General features: G+C 43.0%; 2 protein-coding genes across 2 annotated transcripts in view; one reads left to right on the top strand and one right to left on the bottom strand.

Annotated features, from left to right (window-relative positions):
- The window catches only part of LOC310775906 (nidogen-1-like), a gene marked incomplete at both ends in the record, with an annotated part of 144,759 nt that overhangs the window by 8,068 nt on the left and 116,610 nt on the right, over nt 1–20,081 (bottom strand). The window contains 4 exon segments of the mRNA XM_083636030.1: nt 4,369–4,481; nt 6,019–6,142; nt 8,311–8,468; nt 16,204–16,375. Of these exon segments, the coding sequence (XP_083492156.1) occupies nt 4,369–4,481; nt 6,019–6,142; nt 8,311–8,468; nt 16,204–16,375 (567 nt within the window).
- The window catches only part of LOC310774933 (uncharacterized protein), a gene marked incomplete at its 3' end in the record, with an annotated part of 2,375 nt that continues 1,195 nt past the window's right edge, over nt 18,902–20,081 (top strand). The window contains exons 1-2 of the mRNA XM_083635023.1: nt 18,902–18,968; nt 19,242–19,459. Coding sequence (XP_083491149.1) covers nt 18,928–18,968; nt 19,242–19,459 — 259 coding nt within the window. The 5' untranslated portion in view covers nt 18,902–18,927. The remainder of the gene's footprint in view (nt 18,969–19,241; nt 19,460–20,081) is intronic.

Genomic DNA, 20,081 nt, shown 5'->3' with positions numbered 1-20,081 from the left:
TATATGTACATTTGTATGCATTGACACTATACGGACATATATGGTTAATACATATAAAACTATATATGAATAATAACTATACATACATATATGTTTTATTTTATATGAACATATATGACTATTACCTAGACTACTGCCCAACTGTATGGTCTAGCGCCTCTAAACAAGACCTGGCCAAACTCCAGCTGGCCCAGAACAGGGCGGCACGCCTCACTCTCCGCTGCTCTATGAGGAGCAGTGTAGAGGGGATGCATGCCGCACTGTCATGGATCAAAGTGGAACAAAGAATAGCATGCAGCTTGGTAACCTTTCTGTTTAACATCTGGAACACTGGGAAACCACAGGGCTTACATTCACAACTGTACCCCACTAAGAGTAGACATGGCTATACTACAAGACAGGCAGTAGATGCTCAATTCACTCTACCTCTACCAAAAACCAATGCTCTGAAAAGAACGGTAATGTATAGAGCAGTTGCGTATTGGAACAATCTACCAAGTAATATAACGGTGGCAAGTAACAAATTTTTGTTTAAGAAAAAGTTAAAACATGCAGTGATGAATAATGTGATAACTTTGGGTTATTAATTATTGTACACATATGTTGGATTGTATTGTATTGTACTGCAATATGCTATGTTATATTATATAACACTACACTGTACTAATTCATGAACTTATAAAAAAAAATTAAAAAAAAATGTTTGATTTGTAATAGAGTGAGGTGATTCACTCTCTTTTTGTCTTTGTTGTTATAATTATCAGCAATGTTACTGTATTATGTTTTCATTTTTATGTTATATGTTTGGACCCCAGGAAGAGTAGTCTCACCTTGGTGCAGACTAATGGGGATCCACAATAAACAATAAACAATAAACCTGTGTATAACTGTATGTATTTATCTGTATTCGACATATATCCACCTATATATCCAGGATATACGTGCATATATGTGCATATATATCACAATATATGAACATGTATGGAATTGGAACGTTTCATATATGGTCCATATATGTTTGTCCTATATAATTATATATGTGCATACATGTATAGATTGTATATGGACACATATGGCAATTAATTATATGTACATTTGTATGCATTGACACTATACGGGCATATATGGTTAATACATATACAACTATATATGAATAATAACTATACATACATATATGTTTTATTTTATATGAACATATATGACTATTACCTGTGTATAACTGTATGTATTTATCTGTATTCGACATATATCCACCTATATATCCAGGATATATGTGCATATATATCACAATATATGAACATGTATGGAATTGGAACAAGATTGGAATCAAAACACATATCTCTTAATTAAAAGAAATATAATTTTCCAAATTATTTTTGATTGAACAACATCTCAGAAGTGAAACCCACCATAAAAATGGTTAGTTTTGTGCAAGACTTCCAGCACTACTGGATATTTTCAAGGTTTATCCAGTGTGCATGAGATTGAAAAATAAGGGTTTTTTGACAGTGGAGTCATTAAAATGCCCCATAGTCTATATTATGGTTTTAGTGTATATATTATATATGATTTAGAAGCTCATCGTAAAGCTGATTCCAAATATATAATTTAAAAGCTTCATAAATTAAATCCTGTGGAGTTATTAACCATATTAGATCCCTAATCTCTGCCCCAAATGCATCATGGGACTTCCATGCAAATTCTGGAGAAATGTTCACGCCCCCTCCAACCAGTCTCTCTGCTGCACCCTGGATTACTTACATGAACATAGATGATCACATGTATGAGAATACTCATATATGTTAATTGCTTATATGAGCATACCTGCTGACATATGTAAGTAAAGTCTTATATGTTAATTGCTGATATACACATATATGTAGACATATGTAAGTTTAACCCTATATGTTCAATGCTTACACAAACATATATATATATATATATGTTAATTGATTATATGAGCATATATGTTGACATACGTAATAATAATCATATATGTTTAATGCTTATATGCACACATATTTTGATATGCAAGAGAATAGCATATATGTGTGTTGCTTGTATTTGCATATATGCGGAAATATGTAGAAATATTCTTATATGTTAATTGCTTATATGTACATATATCTAAACATATGCAAGAATAACCCTATATGTCCATTACTTACATGAGCATATATGATCACATGTATGGGAGTACTCATATATGTTAATTGCCTATATGATCATACATGTCAATTTATATTTGGATCACATATATGATCCTCACATATATATGCATAACTCTTAGATGGGTTTGTATGCAAAGTGCATACATGTACATGTATGGTGACATATATGTGGACCTTGTGTCGGATGTATGTCCATATATGACATATATTACCTTTCCGTATGGGCACACACACACACACACACACACACACACACACACACACACACACACACACACACACACACACACACACACACACAGGAGATTTCCCTATGCTGTCATTTCCTGCTTCTACTCAAGCAAACTCTAAGAGGAGGAAGGGTCAGTGTCAGTGACAGCATGACCTTTGTGAGGTAGCTGGATTCAACCGGACGTCTCAACAGAGTTGTTTTCATTGTGTTCATCTAGAGATCACCCTGACATTTCACAAGTGTCCAGGGGCTCTATCTGGGTACAGGGGCTCTATCTGGGTACAGGGGCTCTATCTGGGTACAGGGGGCTCTATCTGGGTACAGGGGCTCTATCTGGGTACAGGGCCTCTATCTGGGTACAGGGGCTCTATCTGGGTACAGGGGCTCTATCTGGGTCAGGGGCTCTATCTGGGTACAGGGGCTCTATCTGGGTACAGGGGCTCTATCTGGGTACAGGGGCTCTATCTGGGTATAGGGGCTCTATCTGGGTACAGGGGCTCTATCTGGGTACAGGGGCTCTATCTGGGTACAGGGGCTCTATCTGGGTACAGGGGCTCTATCTGGGTACAGGGGCTCTATCTGGGTACAGGGGCTCTATCTGGGTACAGGGGCTCTATCTGGGTACAGGCGCTATCCGCTTTGTGTGCTTTGCGCACCTGTTTTTGCACCTGTTTATACTATCATCTCTGCACGATGATAGCAGTCTGCCATGCGCAAGTGTCCAGGTGTTATGCTGAGTTTTGCACCCCCGCCGCCAAACGCATCCCCACCTCACGGGAGCATATTGTAATGATTTATACAGAAACGTAACTGTTTAAAAATGATATAATTGTTTGGGTAGACGTGACCTCCCTGTTTTTAAGTTAAAACAGCCCCAAAATATGGTGGTGATGCAATTAAAAACGGGGAAGCATAACTCGTCACAACAACGGGCGCAAACGCAGATTAGAGGCGTGCCAAATCATTTCAAAGCACGGCGCAAACGGGATTTGGGCGGTGTTATCCACCAATATTCACAGGTGTGGCCTGGCAATGCCTGGGCGTTACATCAATCAAACCATGATTCCCATCTCGCACTCCCTGTACAGTTTGCGTGAGGCATGCTGTAATTTTCTCCATGCGTAATTTGGATAGGTGTAGGCCTATTGACTGTATATCCCTATCTCATAACGACACCATCACATCATATATACCTGTTAAAAACATCAGTGTTTTGATGCAATTCGGGTTATTTTGTTGATTGGGGTGGGACAATACAAACGTGTTTGCAGCGGGTAAACGGCGGAGACAAAAGAAAAGATTGGAGGATTTACAGTGGACTCAATTAAAACAGTCTCATAACAACTCGTGCCGAGGACAGAGAGAGATGGAGAGAGCTTGTGACAGATCGGCTGTGGTGCCAACAAGTAGGCTACAATGTACAAGTTTTCTCAATTTATTTACCATAACCCCTCCTTGCAATGTGATAAAAGTTTCTCAGTGAATTCTAGTTGATTGCCTCTCCGAATAATCTGCTGGTTACCCAATTTTAGCAGAATTTGATGTCCTGGGGTGGCACGTCCGTGCGTAATGACGTTTCTGGTTATTATGGTGCGATCAAGCGCAGCGAGTGTTTTAGCACCTAAGAGCGCAGCTAAGCTTTTCAAAGCTCTTAGCGTAATTGTGTGCTGCTGATGATAGGTTAATGCCATCTATCCCCACATTTTAGTGCTGAAACGCCTGCTTTGGCATGTGGCACGTCTATGCCCAGTACAATTATAACAGGCATGCGCTTGTGCCCGCCCACAATTTGCACGGCGTTAAACGAGCGCAAACGCTAAATTACCGCTTTTGCGAAGATAGGGCCCATTCTCTGCAAAGTCCTCTGAGACATGCTTGTGAACTAGGGCTATACTCGACTTAGATATTGCTGGCTAACGTTAGCTAACCAAGGTCGGTGAAAATGGAGAACAGGGGCTTGAATACCTTGCTGGCAGCGCGTGGGCGCCGCCGCGATGCCGTAAAGCCGGGAGCGTTTTTGCGGCAGGAACTCGTCCGCCTCTCTCTGCGTCTGGCGGTCCACAGCGATCACCGCCTCCCTGCAAAGCAAACACACACAGAGCAGACACACACTCAGCACAGAGAGACCAACCAAACACACACACAGAGCAGACACACACTCAGCCCAGAGAGACCAACCAAACACACACAGAGCAGACACACACTCAGCTCAGAGAGACCAACCAAACACACACAGAGCAGACACACACTCAGCACAGAGAGACCAACCAAACACACACAGAGCAGACACACACTCAGCTCAGAGAGACCAACCAAACACACACAGAGCAGACACACACTCAGCACAGAGAGACCAACCAAACACACACAGAGCAGACACACACTCAGCTCAGAGAGACCAACCAAACACACACAGAGCAGACACACAAACTGCACAGCGGTGTCTGATCCACGGCTGTGAAAGTGCCAGCAGAGGTTGTTTTGAAAGTCCTTTGCGTCTAGAACAGGGGTGGGCAATTATTTTTCATGGGGGGCCACATGAGAAACCCAGATTGTTGCCGGGGCCGAACAAATATTGTCATGACGTAATCCATGGATGGGTAACTTTGATGATAGAGAGGGCCACAAAAAATGTCCTCGCTACCAGGTTTAGCTGAGGGCCGAACGGCACCAGCGCAAAAAATTTGGTGCATTTGAAGCCAGGTTTAGAGGAATAACTCATTTTAAATTAACAGTTGTGATGTCATTATTCAGTCTTAACCACCAATATTTGATCCTTTTCTCACTCATTCCTATGTCACCACCTGCTCTCAGGGCTTGAAATTAACCAATTTGGCTGCAATATGGCTGCTAGATTTTAAAGTTACCAGCCAATTAGAATTTCCACTAGCTGAAATGTTTTTCTTGAAATAAATCAGAATATGAGTGGGTTAATTTAAGCATAAGTATCAGTAAGTGTCCCGGGATGATCAAAGCCTGTGTTGAGGGTCACACGAACAAAAATGCAGTCTTGCTAAATAAATCCAAAACCAATGAGTTATTTAAGTTATTTAAATTTCTACTTCAATGTAGCCTTTTAGTCATAAAGATTATTCAAAGATATTCCATATTCCAGACTGAAATGTTATAACAGAAGTGGAGTATTGGCCAGAATATGACATGAACATTTGGACACTTATTCAGCGGGTATCTTGCATGTTGCGTTCAGGTGCACTGTGTGTGTAAAAAACCGCATCCGGCCCGCGGGCCGTATTTTGCCCATGTGTGGTCTAGAAGCTGAATCCGAATTAAGAAAACTCAATTTAAAACTACAGGTAAAAGTTAAATTCAATCATTTCTACAGGCAAATGTCAAGCCACTGCACTGAAGTCCAGGATCATTGATGCTAACACACTTGGAAAGCTTGAAATGAATAGAGCAAGAATTGGATGCTTTCTATGTGGAAGTTGTACAGATAGCATAGTAGCTACTGTAACAGTGTGAACACCAGATAGTAGCTACTGTAACAGTGTGAACATCAGAAACACTAGAACTGCTGGAGAACGTGGAGATCCGGCAGTGGTGTCTGTGAAGCGGTATTAGAGACTAGGTGAGGTGAAGGTGGTCAGCTCGTACCTCCTCCAGTCAGTGTAGTAGAGGTTCCTCCCGTAGGAAACCAGACCAAAGGGGTACTGGATGCCCTCCACCACCAGCCGCCGCAGCTTGCGGCTTGGATCCATGCACTCCACTTTACGAGTCCCTGCAGACAGATCAATACATTCTGATCAGACCCATCAATACAGCCTGATCAGACAGATCCATACTGTACATCCTGATCAGTGAGGAGAGGTTGTCTGAACCCCTTCTGGACGGCTGGTTCATCACTCACTTTACCAACTGTCAAATAATGTAATTACGCTAGGCTTCAGTAGAGTGTTATACCCAGGGGGGTAGACTTTTTGAAATGAGGCAGAGAGGTTACTCACCTATTCTCAGTTCAACTGTATCAATCAATGAGGGGGGAAACAAGGTGGCTAAACTACTCACCTTGGATAGTTTACCCACCCGTATTAATCTCTGTATAAAGTTTTGGCCCCCTCCCCCCCCCCCCCCCATTTTTTTATTTTTATTTTTTTAAAGAAACGCAAACAAAATAAAACAGACAGGCTCAGACACAAGAAAAGAAAATAAACTAAAACATATGTACATAATGAACATTCAATATTACAGTGGTGCTACCAGCCACGTCAGGTGCTTATGTGTTTGTAAGCGATGTACTAAGGGGTCTATATAGGAAACCAGCCGGGCGAGTCACCCGTCGCTCCTAACCTCATCGAGGTGGGCTAAAAACGAGTCCCATATAGTTAGAAATTTTCTAAGCGAGTTGGTTCTCAGGAACTGGAGTCTCTCGATCCGTATAACAGAGATGATGTCCGTCAACCACAATTGGAAAAAGGGTGAAGAATTAGAATTAGTTTTTTTTGGCAACAGTTGACCCCAGTGTCAGAGATTGTTGCACAGCTGTAGTGAAGTTCAAGTTTAGGCATTTTTAAATGGTCAAATTTAAACAACATAGAAAATATTGTCCAGGGCTTAAAATTCGGCGCAGGATTGCGGGAATCCCGCACATTTTCCCGAATTCCCGCATATTTTCAATTTATAAAGGGGGAGTAATCCCGCAATGGTTTGCCCAGATCTATGTTTGTGCGGAACGGTGCTTAGCAAGCGAAACGGCTGTCTGTCTGACCCACTGAGTCTCTGAGCACAGACTGTAGAAAGAGATGCAAGATAGCCAAGCGAATGTGATTGGATGAACGTTTGACACTAGGCCAATCAGAGGCAGAGAGGGGCGGGTCATGCCTTCGCCATGATGGGGGAAAAATATTGCGTCCCTCAGTCCGCTCTCGACATCAACGCTCCTCTGCTGATTTCTCGGTGGATACAGCTGCTTGCAAACATGATAGATCGCTGGCTAAAAAGGGGGACCCGCTCAGAAAAAACAAGCAGGACAAGTCGAACAACAAGGCACTTCTAGTTGAAATGTCGAACACAGAGTAACGTCAGTGTCAGTGATGTTTAGTGTTACGTTATTGACGATGAAGAATCTGATATCGATATGACGTTAAAACGTTAATCCTCCTTATGCCGAGTGCCAGTGATGTCAACGTTGTTGTCGCCACTCAAATTACATTTCTCATAAAGCAGCCGTGAAAATCTGGTGGAAGCATTTTCAATAAAAAGTGAAACGACACACAGATGGTTTATAGTCACTTCAATAGAACTCTCCCAATGCAAAATTCAAACAGGTTTAGTTGCCAGTAATGACAGTAAGAAAGGCAGATGAAGTGAGCAAAGATGGATGATTTAATATTCCATAGCTCTGACCTAACCAAATCTAACTGACATCACTAATGTGAACACAAAACAAGGAACACTTCTGATATAATATGATATTAGTGTTTTAGTAGAGTGTATCACTCAATACAAAAAATAAAGGCTTTCATAGAACCAAAAGCCTATGGCTTAGTCTGCAGAAGAAAAACATGACAAAAGCCATAGTAATTTAGACTCAGGTGTGCATAAACTACTTCCTTTTTTAAATACAAAAATGTGAAATTACAGTATTATTACTTATTGGACAGGAGAAGCAGGTATTTGTCGGTTATATCGCCTGAAAAAAATCCCCCTTAAAGTCTATAGATCCCCCCAAAATCTATAAATCCTGCCTATCTGAAGAACAGGGGGGAATTACAAAGTGCTAGTTTGCAAAGTGAATTTTAAGCCCTGTTGTCTATTGGTGAAGAATTATAAGTATGGGCCAGTCGAACCAGCTTACTACCAACTCTTCCAATCTGAGCGTGTAACTCTGGTTTGTTCTTGTCCAAATCCATCTTGTTTAGTCCTGGGCAGCGCCGGGTCTCGTCTCACCTGCGTCGGCCCAGCACAGCAGCTGGGAGTCGGGGTCGTAGGTCAGAGCGTTGGGCAGCGCCAGATTATCCTTCACCAGCACCGTCCGCTCTGTGCCGTCCATGTTGGACATCTCAATCTTAGGGCCGTCCCTGTTCCAGTCCGTCCAGTACAACCGCCTGCAGGACACACACATGGTTAGGACGACTATAACTACCAAAGCTAATAATGATAGTAGTCTTGCTGCTACTAGTACTGCTATTACCACTTCTACTACTCAGTTTTTGGGGCCGGTGGGGCGGCCCCCTATAATCTCCTCAGTCGCAATGACTCTATGCGCGACTCCACACACGGTCACACATCAGAGTGCTGTTGCTACCAGTGTTGCCAGATGGGCTGGTTTTCCGGCCAATTGGGCTCGTCAAAATATCGATTGTGTAAAAATATCAAAGTTTGTTTACTGTGTACTGTATGTAGCCTATGTAGCATAATTGGTAAGCTACTCTGGAGGGGAGGATTCGCTTGTTTTGTACAGGTTTCCTCCTCAAATATTTTGGGCTAGTTTTTGAACAGCTTTTGACCTGGAAACCATCAGCTGTATCTGGCAACACTGACTGCCATGTTGTTGAAAGCTAGATGGTGACGTCACACGCATTGTAGCTCTTGTCTATACAAGAGCTGTTTGTTGTTTACTCACCGGTAAAAATGGAGCACGGACATACTAACGTTAGTAAAAGCACAGATGGAGGACCCAGCGAAAGACGGACCCGAGAAGGATCATTTTGTATTGCCCCTGGATGCTCAAATGAGCACTATTGTGTAAAGGCAGTGGTAAAGTAATTTTCAAGATTCAAGATTCAAGATTTTTATTGTCACTCCGTAGTACAAGTATCACGTGTGAAATTCTTGTGCTGTAGGCTCCGTTACAACATAGTGCAAATAACAGCATAACAGTGCAAAAACAGGGCATATAGATGCAGTAAAACAAGAGAACAACAAGCAATAACAGTAAACTTTTCCTTTTCTTTTCTAGCGTAGACACCTTAAAAACACGATTAAGCATTCTGTTTGCACAGGTGCAATAACATAGGCATAATTATCATGTGTAATGGTAGCAGCTGCTACATGATTGTTTATTTGTGTGTGTTAAGGAGTCTCGTGGCCTGCGGGAAGAAACTGTCCCTCAGGCGATTTGTTCATTCTTTTGGGACCCTGTATCTCCTCCCTGAGGGTAACAGGGAGAACAGGCTGTTGTGGGGGTGGTATGTGTCCTTGATGATCTTCAGGGACCTCCTGAGGCACCGCTGATTGTACAGTTTCTGAAGTTCTGGTAGCTCACATCCTGTTAGGTGCTGGGCCGCGCGCCTCACTCTTCTTAGTGCCCTGCGGTCCATGGTGGTACAGCTCCCGTAGGTGGTGAAGCAGCCAGTCAGCAGGCTTTCAATGGTGCCTCTGTAGAAGTCCCTAAGGATTTCTGGCCTTAGCCCACATTTCTTCAGGCGTCTTAGTCCGTGTAGTCGCTGTTGGGTCTTTTTGACAACAGTGGCGGCATAGCTGGCCCATGTCAGGTCCTGGTGGATGTTGACTCCCAGGTACTTGAAGCTGTCCACCTTTTCCACCACTGTGCCATTGATGGTGATTGGGGGATGTGTGCCCCCCCCCCCCACTCCTTTAGTCTACAATGATCTCCTTGGTCTTGGAGACGTTTAGAGAGAGGTGGTTGTCCTGGCACCATTGTTCCAGGGCCTCCACCTCCTTTCTGTAGGCCGTCTCGTCTCGTCTCGTCGAGGAGGGGGGGCGCTCTGGCAGAGGGGTCAAACCTTGCGTAGAAGGTGGGTGGGTGATATGTTTGGGTTTTGTTGTTTTTCCCCTTTGAAGTCTGTAGCAGCATGGAGTCCACTCCACAGATGTATGGGGTTGTTAGTGTCCAGTTTAGACTCCAGCTGCTTTCCGTATTCTCTCCGTGCTTTTTTGATTGAGACTCGGAGGGCGTATCGTGTCTGCTTGTATTCTTCAGGCGTTCCGGACTTGAAGGCGGTGGTCCTGGCGTGAAGGGCAGCCCGAACATCGCTGTTGATCCAGGGTTTCTGATTTGGCATTATCTTTACTATTTTTATTGGGACTATGTCCTCTGTGCATTTTTTTATGAAGCATGACACCGTTTCTGCATATTCTTCCAGGCCTCCTGTGTTGAACTCCTCCCATGCTACTTGGCTACTTTGTTGTTCTTCATGAAGAAGGTGCCTGTGGCTAGCTGCTCTCGTCTCAGCCCACCTGTGGGACTAGCGCTACTTCGTGAGCTCTGCAGTTGATCTGAAAATAGGTGAGTAAACTCTCTGCCACATTTCAAAAACGTTTATCCTCCCCTGTTTATAATTGTCTTGACCATCAAAATTGCACTTGTGAAATGAATGAATATGCTACAACACAGCACAGCGAATCCCACACTAGCTGTAGGAAACAGTAGCATCCATGGTGATAGCAATCCTAGGCTAATAATAGAAAACTATATACGATATTTTTGCCATACAAAACTATATGCTCAACACGGAATGTCAAATCGCGATGCCTATAAAGGACTATATGTAATTTTTCACCACCCACAAGTCTCTACAAGTTACGGTTACGGAGATACAAGCCGTTTGTTGGCTAGCAGCTAGCTTTAGCGATTCTGCATTGATTCACAAATGTCAAAAATCTATTATTACATTATCTACATTTTCTGGGAAACGGAAGGTCAAATCGCGATGCCTCTAAAGGACTATATGTATTTTTTCACCCCGAATCTAACGCTGCCACCCACGAGTTACGGGTTGCGGAGATACAAGCCGTTCTTCGGCTAGCAGCTAGCTTTAGCACTTTTGCTTAACAAATGTTGAACGCTCCGGTGGAATGGAGTCCAGCCTGTTATTGTGTGTCCTGTCGCATCATCAAGGTTCTGCTTCTGGCACCATGCATGTTTATATGATGGATGCCCAGTCAGGTGATATGTTTTGACTCGTTCTTTATTGCAACGTGAGAGTAAAGCTTAACGTCAGTGAAGCTTGTGGTTCTTCTTCTTCTGCACTCTCCACTTTTACTGTGGCTTTCCTGCATGCTTGGGACCCTGACTGCCACCTGTTGGCTAACTCTTGTAACAGAGGGCAGCATTTGTATTAATAGGACGAATCAGCGAGACGTCATTTGCCACCCAGAAATGCAGAACCCCGCGGCAGTTAATAGTAGCCTATGAGTTGTGCCAAACAAACGTTAATATCTCAAAAACTATACATCACATCGCATATATTTTGACATTCTGAGTGAGAGCAGGGCTCTGTACCATGAATGTTGTATAAGAAGATCCAGGATCTGTCCCTTGATCTGGTTTGTCTAAACCAGATCAGCTCGATTGTAGTTAACTTGTACTACGAACGTCGATTGCCACTTGTTAACTCGAACCAGGTTTTTCTAATCAAGCTGAGAGCTCGTGCACATGAAAATGCCCGTGCACTGGAGCTCGTGCCCGCAAAAGAGGTGTGGTTTTTAACAACTGCCAATCACAGTGCAATATGGACTGCTCCAAAACTCCTACAGCGCCAGACACGCCTATTTCCTCATTGAATGAAACCGCAAATACAAATCTGCGTTGGATATTATTACTGTTCCCGAATGACTGTCTAAAGTGACCACTTTTATCCACACCAGTAATTTCTTTGAAGAGCGGTTTCATAGGCTATCTACAGCTCTATATCTAGTCTTTTGTGGAAGCAATGTGTAATCTATCTCAGTCCAAAATCCGTATGTATAGACCATTTAGGCTCAATGAATAATAATCATGATCACACATCATGATCTCATGATGTGTTTAGTCACACTGATTGAATAATTCCTATAGGCTAATCAATAAAAAAAAGAATGATAATAAAATAAAATAAATGCTTCTGAACTGAATCGACACGGTACGTGCGGGCATAGATTTCATTTATAAAAAATAGCCTATTTTGTGGTAACATATATAGGCTATTGTCAGCAGAGTCGCATATCTCCATATTTCATATAATGATGCTGGAAATATGAAGTTCAATCACATCATACAGGCCAAAAGCAACACAGTTGCAGCTGCAAAATGCAGGAGTAGCCTACATATGAATCATCTTATATGGGATCACCTGTGTGCAGGTGATCCCATATTAAATTGCTTAGAGTAGGCTATTCTAGCATGTAGGCTATGGCCATTTCAATTCCAACCCAACGTCAGTCTCAGCTCCGTTGCGCACCGGGCACCGTGCGCTTTGGAGACGTATATGTAACCTTTTTATGCCGGTTTAGTGATATTTCTCCACTCACTATTCAGCTGCAATCGATCAGCGGGGTCAAACAACGTATCTAGGCTACTTGAGAGCACAAAAATGAATATATAAAAACATATTCCAAAGTGGTAAGTAGGGCTTAATTAAAATAGCCAACAAATGCGAGGCTTTAGTCCTTGATTAATTCAACATTACAATTCGTGCTCCTTCCTTGATGGGAAACTCGTCCAGAAAGGGGTTGGCCATTTTTCCAAACTGCTGATTCGATTGGTTCGTGGGCGGTGTATTTAAGGTCTAATCTTATCCTTGCAACTTAACCTGCTGCGGACCAGGTTAAGTGTGAAGCACAAGTTGCTATGGAAATATATGTCGGTAAGAAGTTAACTTGCTTTGTAGTACGGCTAAACCAGGTTTAAACCCAAACTTATCAGGATCAACCTAAATCTTGCTTTGTAGTACAGGCCTCAGAATTAGCTCAAGAGTTTGATGTATAATATATGCATGTCGTGTTAAAGTTGTGTGAACTGTCGCAGTTTTTAAAATGTAAACAGAGTCAAGCCGGCTAGAGCAGACACTCACGCCTCGCGCCACTTGGGCTTCATAGGGTTCCATTGCCGTTGCCACCCAGTGACGCGGTTTGTTTACCAAAATGCTGCTTGGCTGATCCCTTGTATAAAATATAATGGAAGTAAAGGCATTTGTTTGTTTTAATTATGGAATACAATGCAATTCCAAATGAACTTTATTTTAAAAGTAGCCACACAGTGAGAAAAAATAAAGTGAGAAAAAATAAATCATGTATTGGGGAAAAACAAGTGATGCATCGATTTAAGATGCATCGAGATGCATCGATAATCATTTTATAATCTAATCGTAGCTAGGGCTGTCACGATTCCTCGAGTACCTCGAATAACTCGAATAATTAAAATGATCGAGGCCAAAATGATTCGCCTCGACAGGGCATTTAGAGAGTAGAGACTGTGTGTTTCTCACGGACGCTTACTGGTGTGGCACAGCGCTCTTCCGGTGTAAACACGTGAGAACACATGATCGCAGACAGACCAGAGACGGACCCCGCAAAATGGAACGAGGCGGCGGAGAAAGCAGACAGGAGGAGCCGGGAAGGGAAGAACCAGGGCCGACAAAGCGACCGAAACTGTCTAAGTGTGGGACCATTTCACGCTGAAAAAGGACACAAACTCAGTGGTGTGCAAGACGATACTTGCATATCACAACAGTACCTCGTCAATGCTTCAGCACCTGAACCGTAAACATCCAGTCTACGCATCCACCAGCGCATCTACGTCAAGCGGAGCAAGGTAACGTAACGTTAACTATACACAACGCTAATGTAAATGTATGCTAATGATTGCTACTTGATATTAAGACTAGTAGTAGTTGTGCTGCTGGCTTGCCACGTTGCCAATATGACTATTAGTAACTGCATTCACGCTGCATTTTTGTGATGTGGCTTACCATTTTCTGTGAGAAATACAAAGCTCAACCTAACGTTAACGTTAGCGGCTAATTTAACAGCGTTGTGTGTGTGTGTGTGTGTGTGTGTGTGTGTGATCACACTAGCCTGTTGGTGTGTGAGAGAGAAAGAGAGTGAGTGTGTGTGAGAGAGAAAGAGTGTGTGTGTGGAGAATGTACATTTACACACCCTAGACCGGTCGACTCTTCTCATGATGATTGCAAACAACTATTTAATTGGTGCATTTTAGGCTCCAATTATTACACCACCTGACCTGTTATCTTGCTATTCTGATATTTGTGTCAATAATAGGCAACAGGTCTAGGGTGTGTAAATGCGCATTCTCCAGTTTTGTTATGAACTTACCTAATAAATATCAATATTAATTATTATTTCACCTCTTTTTCAGCGGATCACAGAGTACTATGGACAGCTTTGTAAGGACGGGTGAAAAAGATGAATGGTGCCACTGCCAGTTCTATGCAATTTAAAAATAAAAATGTTGTTTTTTCTAAGAAAGAAACTAATGTAGTTGTTTATTTGAAGAGATTTATCTTATTTTTTGGTGTATATTTACGATAAGCCTTTGAAAACACAAAAAAGGGTTCTTATCCGATTACTCGATTAATCGATGGATTATTCGGTAGAATACTCGATTACTAAAATAATCGATAGTTGCAGCACTAATCGTAGCCCTCTGAATCGTAATCGAATCATGAGGCCAGTGAAGATTCGCAGCCCTACAAGGCAGGCATTTTAGCAAAGCTAAGATAAGCACAATTGTGGTTCAACAATTTGATGGATACAGTGGTTGAGCATATAGTTTTGTGTGTGGCAAAGATATTGTATATAATTTTCTATTATTAGCCTAGGATTGCTATGTAGCTAGCGCCATGGATGCTACTGTTGACAATAGCTAGTGTGGGATTCGCTGTGCTGTGTTGTAGGCATATTCATTCATTTCACAAGTGCAATTTTGATGATCAAGACAATTATAAACGGGGAAGGATAAACGTTTTTGAAATGTAGCAGAGAGTTTACTCACCTATTTTCAGATCAACTGCAGAGCTCACGAAGTAGCGTTAGTCCCACAGGTGGGCTGAGAAGAGAGAAGCTAGCCACAGGCACCTTCTTCATGAAGAACAACAAATGACTTTACCACTGTCTTTACACAATAGTGCTCATTTGAGCATCCAGGGGCAATACAAAATGATTCCCCTCGGCTCCGTCTTTCGTTGGGTCCTCCATCTGTGCTTTTACTAACGTTAGTATGTCCGTGCTCCATTTTTACCGGTGAGTAAACAACAAGCAGCGCTGCAGCCTGGCTGCATAGACAAGAGCTACAATGCGTGTGACGTCACCATCTAGCTTTCAACAACATGGCGGCGCTCAGTGGCGAAACAGGGCAAACACAGGCAAATACATTTTAGTTTTGCAGCCAATGTAGGTGTAATTCACATTTGATTGCAGGGTTCTGTCTTACCCAAGGTACAAAGCAAACAAACCACACTTGTATAATTGTTCAATGCTTCATCTCCACTTTAAATCCATACACAGAGCTTTTAAACTGGTTAGGAAATCCTGTTGCCTCTATGCAAAAAATAATTTCCAACACGGACAGGAATGCCCCCCACTACAGCTAAAGCTGGGGATTGGCAAGGACCTCATGGGTATACATGGGTGACGATACTATGCTAGGTTTCGACCTGGCCTTGTTTTTTATAAAAAATGCTGGATTTTGCAGCTGCTGTTCTCAAAAAGTTGCAATATAATTTGTAAAGGTGTATGGGATTTTTGTTTGCAGTAAAATTGCAGAAGCTGGTAAAAATGGTAAGTTGAGAGATTTTCCCCCCTTTCTTTCTTCTAACTACCTAATGGCAACTTTTCTCAAAAATGGCAATGCAATTTGCTTAGTTTTATGTTTTGTTTTTGTTGTTGTTTTTTGCTGTAAAATTGCGGTAACTGGTAAAAATTGCACGTTGAGGAATCTGTTTTGCCGTTTTTGCTGAGAAATCACAGGAATTTAGAAAAATTGCAAGCTCCCACAAATACTGCGGAGGTTGGTGGAATTTGCATTCATTACTGTGATCGTAAAATCACAATTTCCTGGAGGGAATGCCTACTAATGTGGTTCCTCCTGTGGACTCTTACCCGAAGGCGGGGTTGGTGACGATGGCTCGGGGGTTGACCAGCTCGGTGTCAAACAGGACGCGGCGCTGGCTGCCGTCCAGCTTGGAGACCTCCACCGTGTCACGCATGGAGTCGGTCCAGAAGAGGAGGCGCGACACGTGGTCGATGGCCACGCCCTCTGGGCTTTCCAGCTCTGAGGACACACACACACACACACACACACACACACACACACAGGTCAGACGGGTTACAATCTGAGCCTTCATAACCTCCTGGCCAACTCGTGTTTTCGCCTGCGTTTGTTCATCTGTCTGTTTGTTTGCTTGTCTGTTTGTTTGTTTGTCTGTTTGTTTGTCTGTTTATCTGTCTCAACTGTCTGTTTGTTTGTTTGTCTGTTTATCTGTCTCGACTGTCTGTTTGTTTGTTTGATGTGAGGCTATAGCTACACAGTAAAAACTCCTGGGCTGTTTGTGTAAACATATAGTTGGTCTATTCACCTGGGTCAAGTATTCTGGGCTAGCTGTGGTACTATAAACACACTCTTGGGCTGCTCATAGCCCAATATGATTGGGTAAGAGGGCTTTAAGGGGGTATTTTGCGGTTGGACATCTGGTTGGGCTACTCTGGCCCATGTCCTGGTCCATTCATTTTCCCGCCGGCCCCTCAGTCCAGTGGAATTTTCTGGAAGCAGCAGCTTGTCTCCCTCCTCTCCCATATTAAGAAGTGAGCAGGATTTTACGGTAGGTTATATGAATACCTATTTATATTATTTTTAAATAAGTTGTGGTAAAAGCATGAGCTCAGTTCACTGATGGCATCATGGGGGATTTAGTGGCTTTCATTCTGTGTGTAACGGGATGTAGAAACACACTTCAAGGCTGCTACATGTCCAGGAGGCCTGACAGTAGCTAGCCAGTAGGCTACCCCCTCCCTACTGTAACCTAGATCTGGGCACTGCTGTCGACTCAACACAGCTTATGTGAAACTGCCATGGGTGTAGCATTACATAGCATAACTGCTATGTTTTTAACTTTATGTTACCGGTTTGCATGTTGTGGAGTGGATGGGAACTCTGTGGGTTCGGCTCCACGGTAAAAACAACAAACAAAACAGCAACACATACGTTATTGAATGGATTTTTGTTTATCAGAGAGGAACAAGGCAAGCTAACTAGCTAACGCTAATTTTGGCTAGTGACTGACTTGTCTCTAAAAAAAACGAGTGGACAAGCTTTTTTACTTTTGTTAACAATGGTGATTCTGCCCTGCAGTTGGAGACTACCTAATGCTACAGCAGTCCGAGATGTCTTGAATGCGGTTATTTGAGATGGGTGAGTAACATTAGCCAATTTATAATTGCAAGAGGCTGATGTTAACGTTAGCTAGCTATGACAATAAATCGGGTGGGGAGTAGATAACCTCAGCCTTTAGCAACTTTGCTAACGCTAAATGTTTAGCAGTGATTTTATGATCTAGACGATACAAACAAGGTATTGATCATATAACGTTATGGCTTGTTTTCTGATCCAAGGAGTCAGGAGGTGGGAAGACATGTTTTAGTGGAGGGAAAAAACAGCTGCAAGTAATGTATTTAACGCTAAGTAGCGCTACCATCATGTTCAATGAAGCCAGCCTTCCCTATTTGGCTGGCTAGCTACAACGTGAACGTAACTGCAAGGAGGAAACTCTTTAGGATTATTATCAATCCCGTTTTTTGCTTTAAAGTTGGAGTTGGTGGAAAACCTGGGATTGATGCTTTTTGGCGTGGAGAGTGCATGGTCATGGGCCAGGAAGTTATCCACATCACCACATCAAGGTAACGTTACGTTATTAAAAATATTCTGGCTGGCAGTGTTTGTAGCTAGTGCATGTCAGTGACATACAGTATGAATCTGCCAGGCTGTGATGCTGTTGAAGTTGGTTGTGTGTGTGTGTGTGTGTGTGTGTGTGTGTGTGTGTGTGTGTGCTGCGTGTGTGTGTCTGTGTGTGTGTGTGTGTGTGTTGCGTGCGTGCGTGTGTGTGTGTGTGTGTGTGTGGATGATGTAGACTAGCCTATATTTTGGGGATGGTATGGACAGATATTTGGTTTAATGATATGTTGTGTACAACATGGACTTAAGCATTTGGATGTGATGTGCCCCCTTATGACATCACTGATGACATAGTCAGTGTGTGTGTGTGTCCCCTTATGACATCAGTGTTGACATAATCAGTCTTATGCCTCTGTGTGTGTGTGTGTGTGTGTGTGTGTGTGTGTGTGCGCCTGATGACATCACTTCCAGTTGAGTGACATCACTTCCTGCACGAGTTGCACCTCGGGGCGAGCTGCAGAGTGAAGTAATTGGCGGCAGCTGGCATTTTTCGGGATTGGTGGTGCCGAGCAAACCCGAGGGGCGAAGGGACACAGACGGGACCACAACGGGAGGAAACAGCTCTTGGAGTAAGCACAGGATCAATGCTCTCAATGCATCAGAAAAGGAGAGGTCATCTCCTAGATCCTGAATCCTTGCGTGTGAGTAATCTGTTAGCCTGGCCAGCTGACTCACTCACCTGTTCTCTCCCTTCCAGTTTGGGCTGCCGAACGAGCCGTCATCGTGGAACCCTGTGGTCAAGATAGGACTCCCGTTGCTCGCCATCCCCATCTCCAAGCGCTATCCAGCGTCTCCAGGCGCCATCTCCCTCTCAAATGCTATCTAGCGTCTGCAAATGCCATCACCATCTCCAAACGCTATATCTAGCATCATCAATGTCATCGCCCACGCAGGACGCACAGCCAACACGCCGCAGGTAGGTAAAACTACAGTATACAAAAACTGCTTTGATGTAGTAATTTTACAAAGTTTCAAATTAATTCCTGAATTTTCTTTTGTTAATAACAATCTCATGAGTAATAGTTGTTTGTCAAATTGTATTTGCCATAAAAAATGTTTAGAGTGATAACACGTTATAGACTAGAGGATATTTTGCACGGATACAGTATATAGGTGTGCCTTGAGATTTTGTCTCGCCCCTTTGGGTTCGCAAACCACTGCCTGAGACAACATATTACTACCGTTTCAGGCACCTCAGTTGCAGCTCCGAACTGTGCCCTCCCATCCCACCAGTTGTGACCCACTCTGCATCCTCACTCAGACTCAGGAAAGGCCAGTTTGCCGACCTGGCTGCCACAATCAGGTCCTGGGAGGACGACCTAAGCCACCCGCCCATTCGCAAAGAGAATGCCCAAGGGAAGCCTGCTACCGCCTGTGTTCCCAAACTGTCCTCCAGAGACGCCATTGGTAGGTTTTTCCCCCAGTCGTCTTATTCCTCAGCACAAATGGACAATAATGTTATTTCTGTGTCCGTGTCTATTTCAGTGAATCAGATTTTTATTCATTACTTTATTATTACTTATGTTATCTTTATAATAGTTTATTTGACTACCAGCTCTATTATGAGAGCACAATGCTTACTGATGCATTTCATAAACACTGATAAACTGTATACTGTACAACAGGCTGGACAGACTGCAGTTCTGCGGGGGTATTGCGAGAAAAACGGCAATAGGTCTTTAAGCTTATTATTATGTCCATTAATTTTGCCTAATGTCAACATTGTTTGAGCATAAATAGCCCAATCTGCGAACCCAGAGTCTTTTTCGGCACGTAAATAGACTCTGGGACAGCCGTAACTTTTTTTTAGGATTCCTGTACAGTGCGGATCTTCCGCCCGGGACTTCCACTTCCGCGCAGCGGTGCCTTTTAAAAACATACATTGCGTCGCTTTTATTTTGAATACTAAATGTCAAAATGTGTATATAATATATTCACTAGCGTTCAGGAACGGAACTCTTATATTCACCGGTACAACAAAAGTGCACTGCGCGGAGGCAGAAGTCCCGGGCGGAAGATTCACGCTGTA

The sequence above is a fragment of the Poromitra crassiceps genome, assembly GCF_964638095.1.
Source record: "Poromitra crassiceps genome assembly, chromosome: 4".
In the NCBI taxonomy this organism is placed as follows: Eukaryota; Metazoa; Chordata; class Actinopteri; order Beryciformes; family Melamphaidae; genus Poromitra; species Poromitra crassiceps.
The sequence above is the reverse complement of the archived record's forward strand: the minus strand, read 5'-3'. Positions and strand labels throughout refer to the sequence as shown.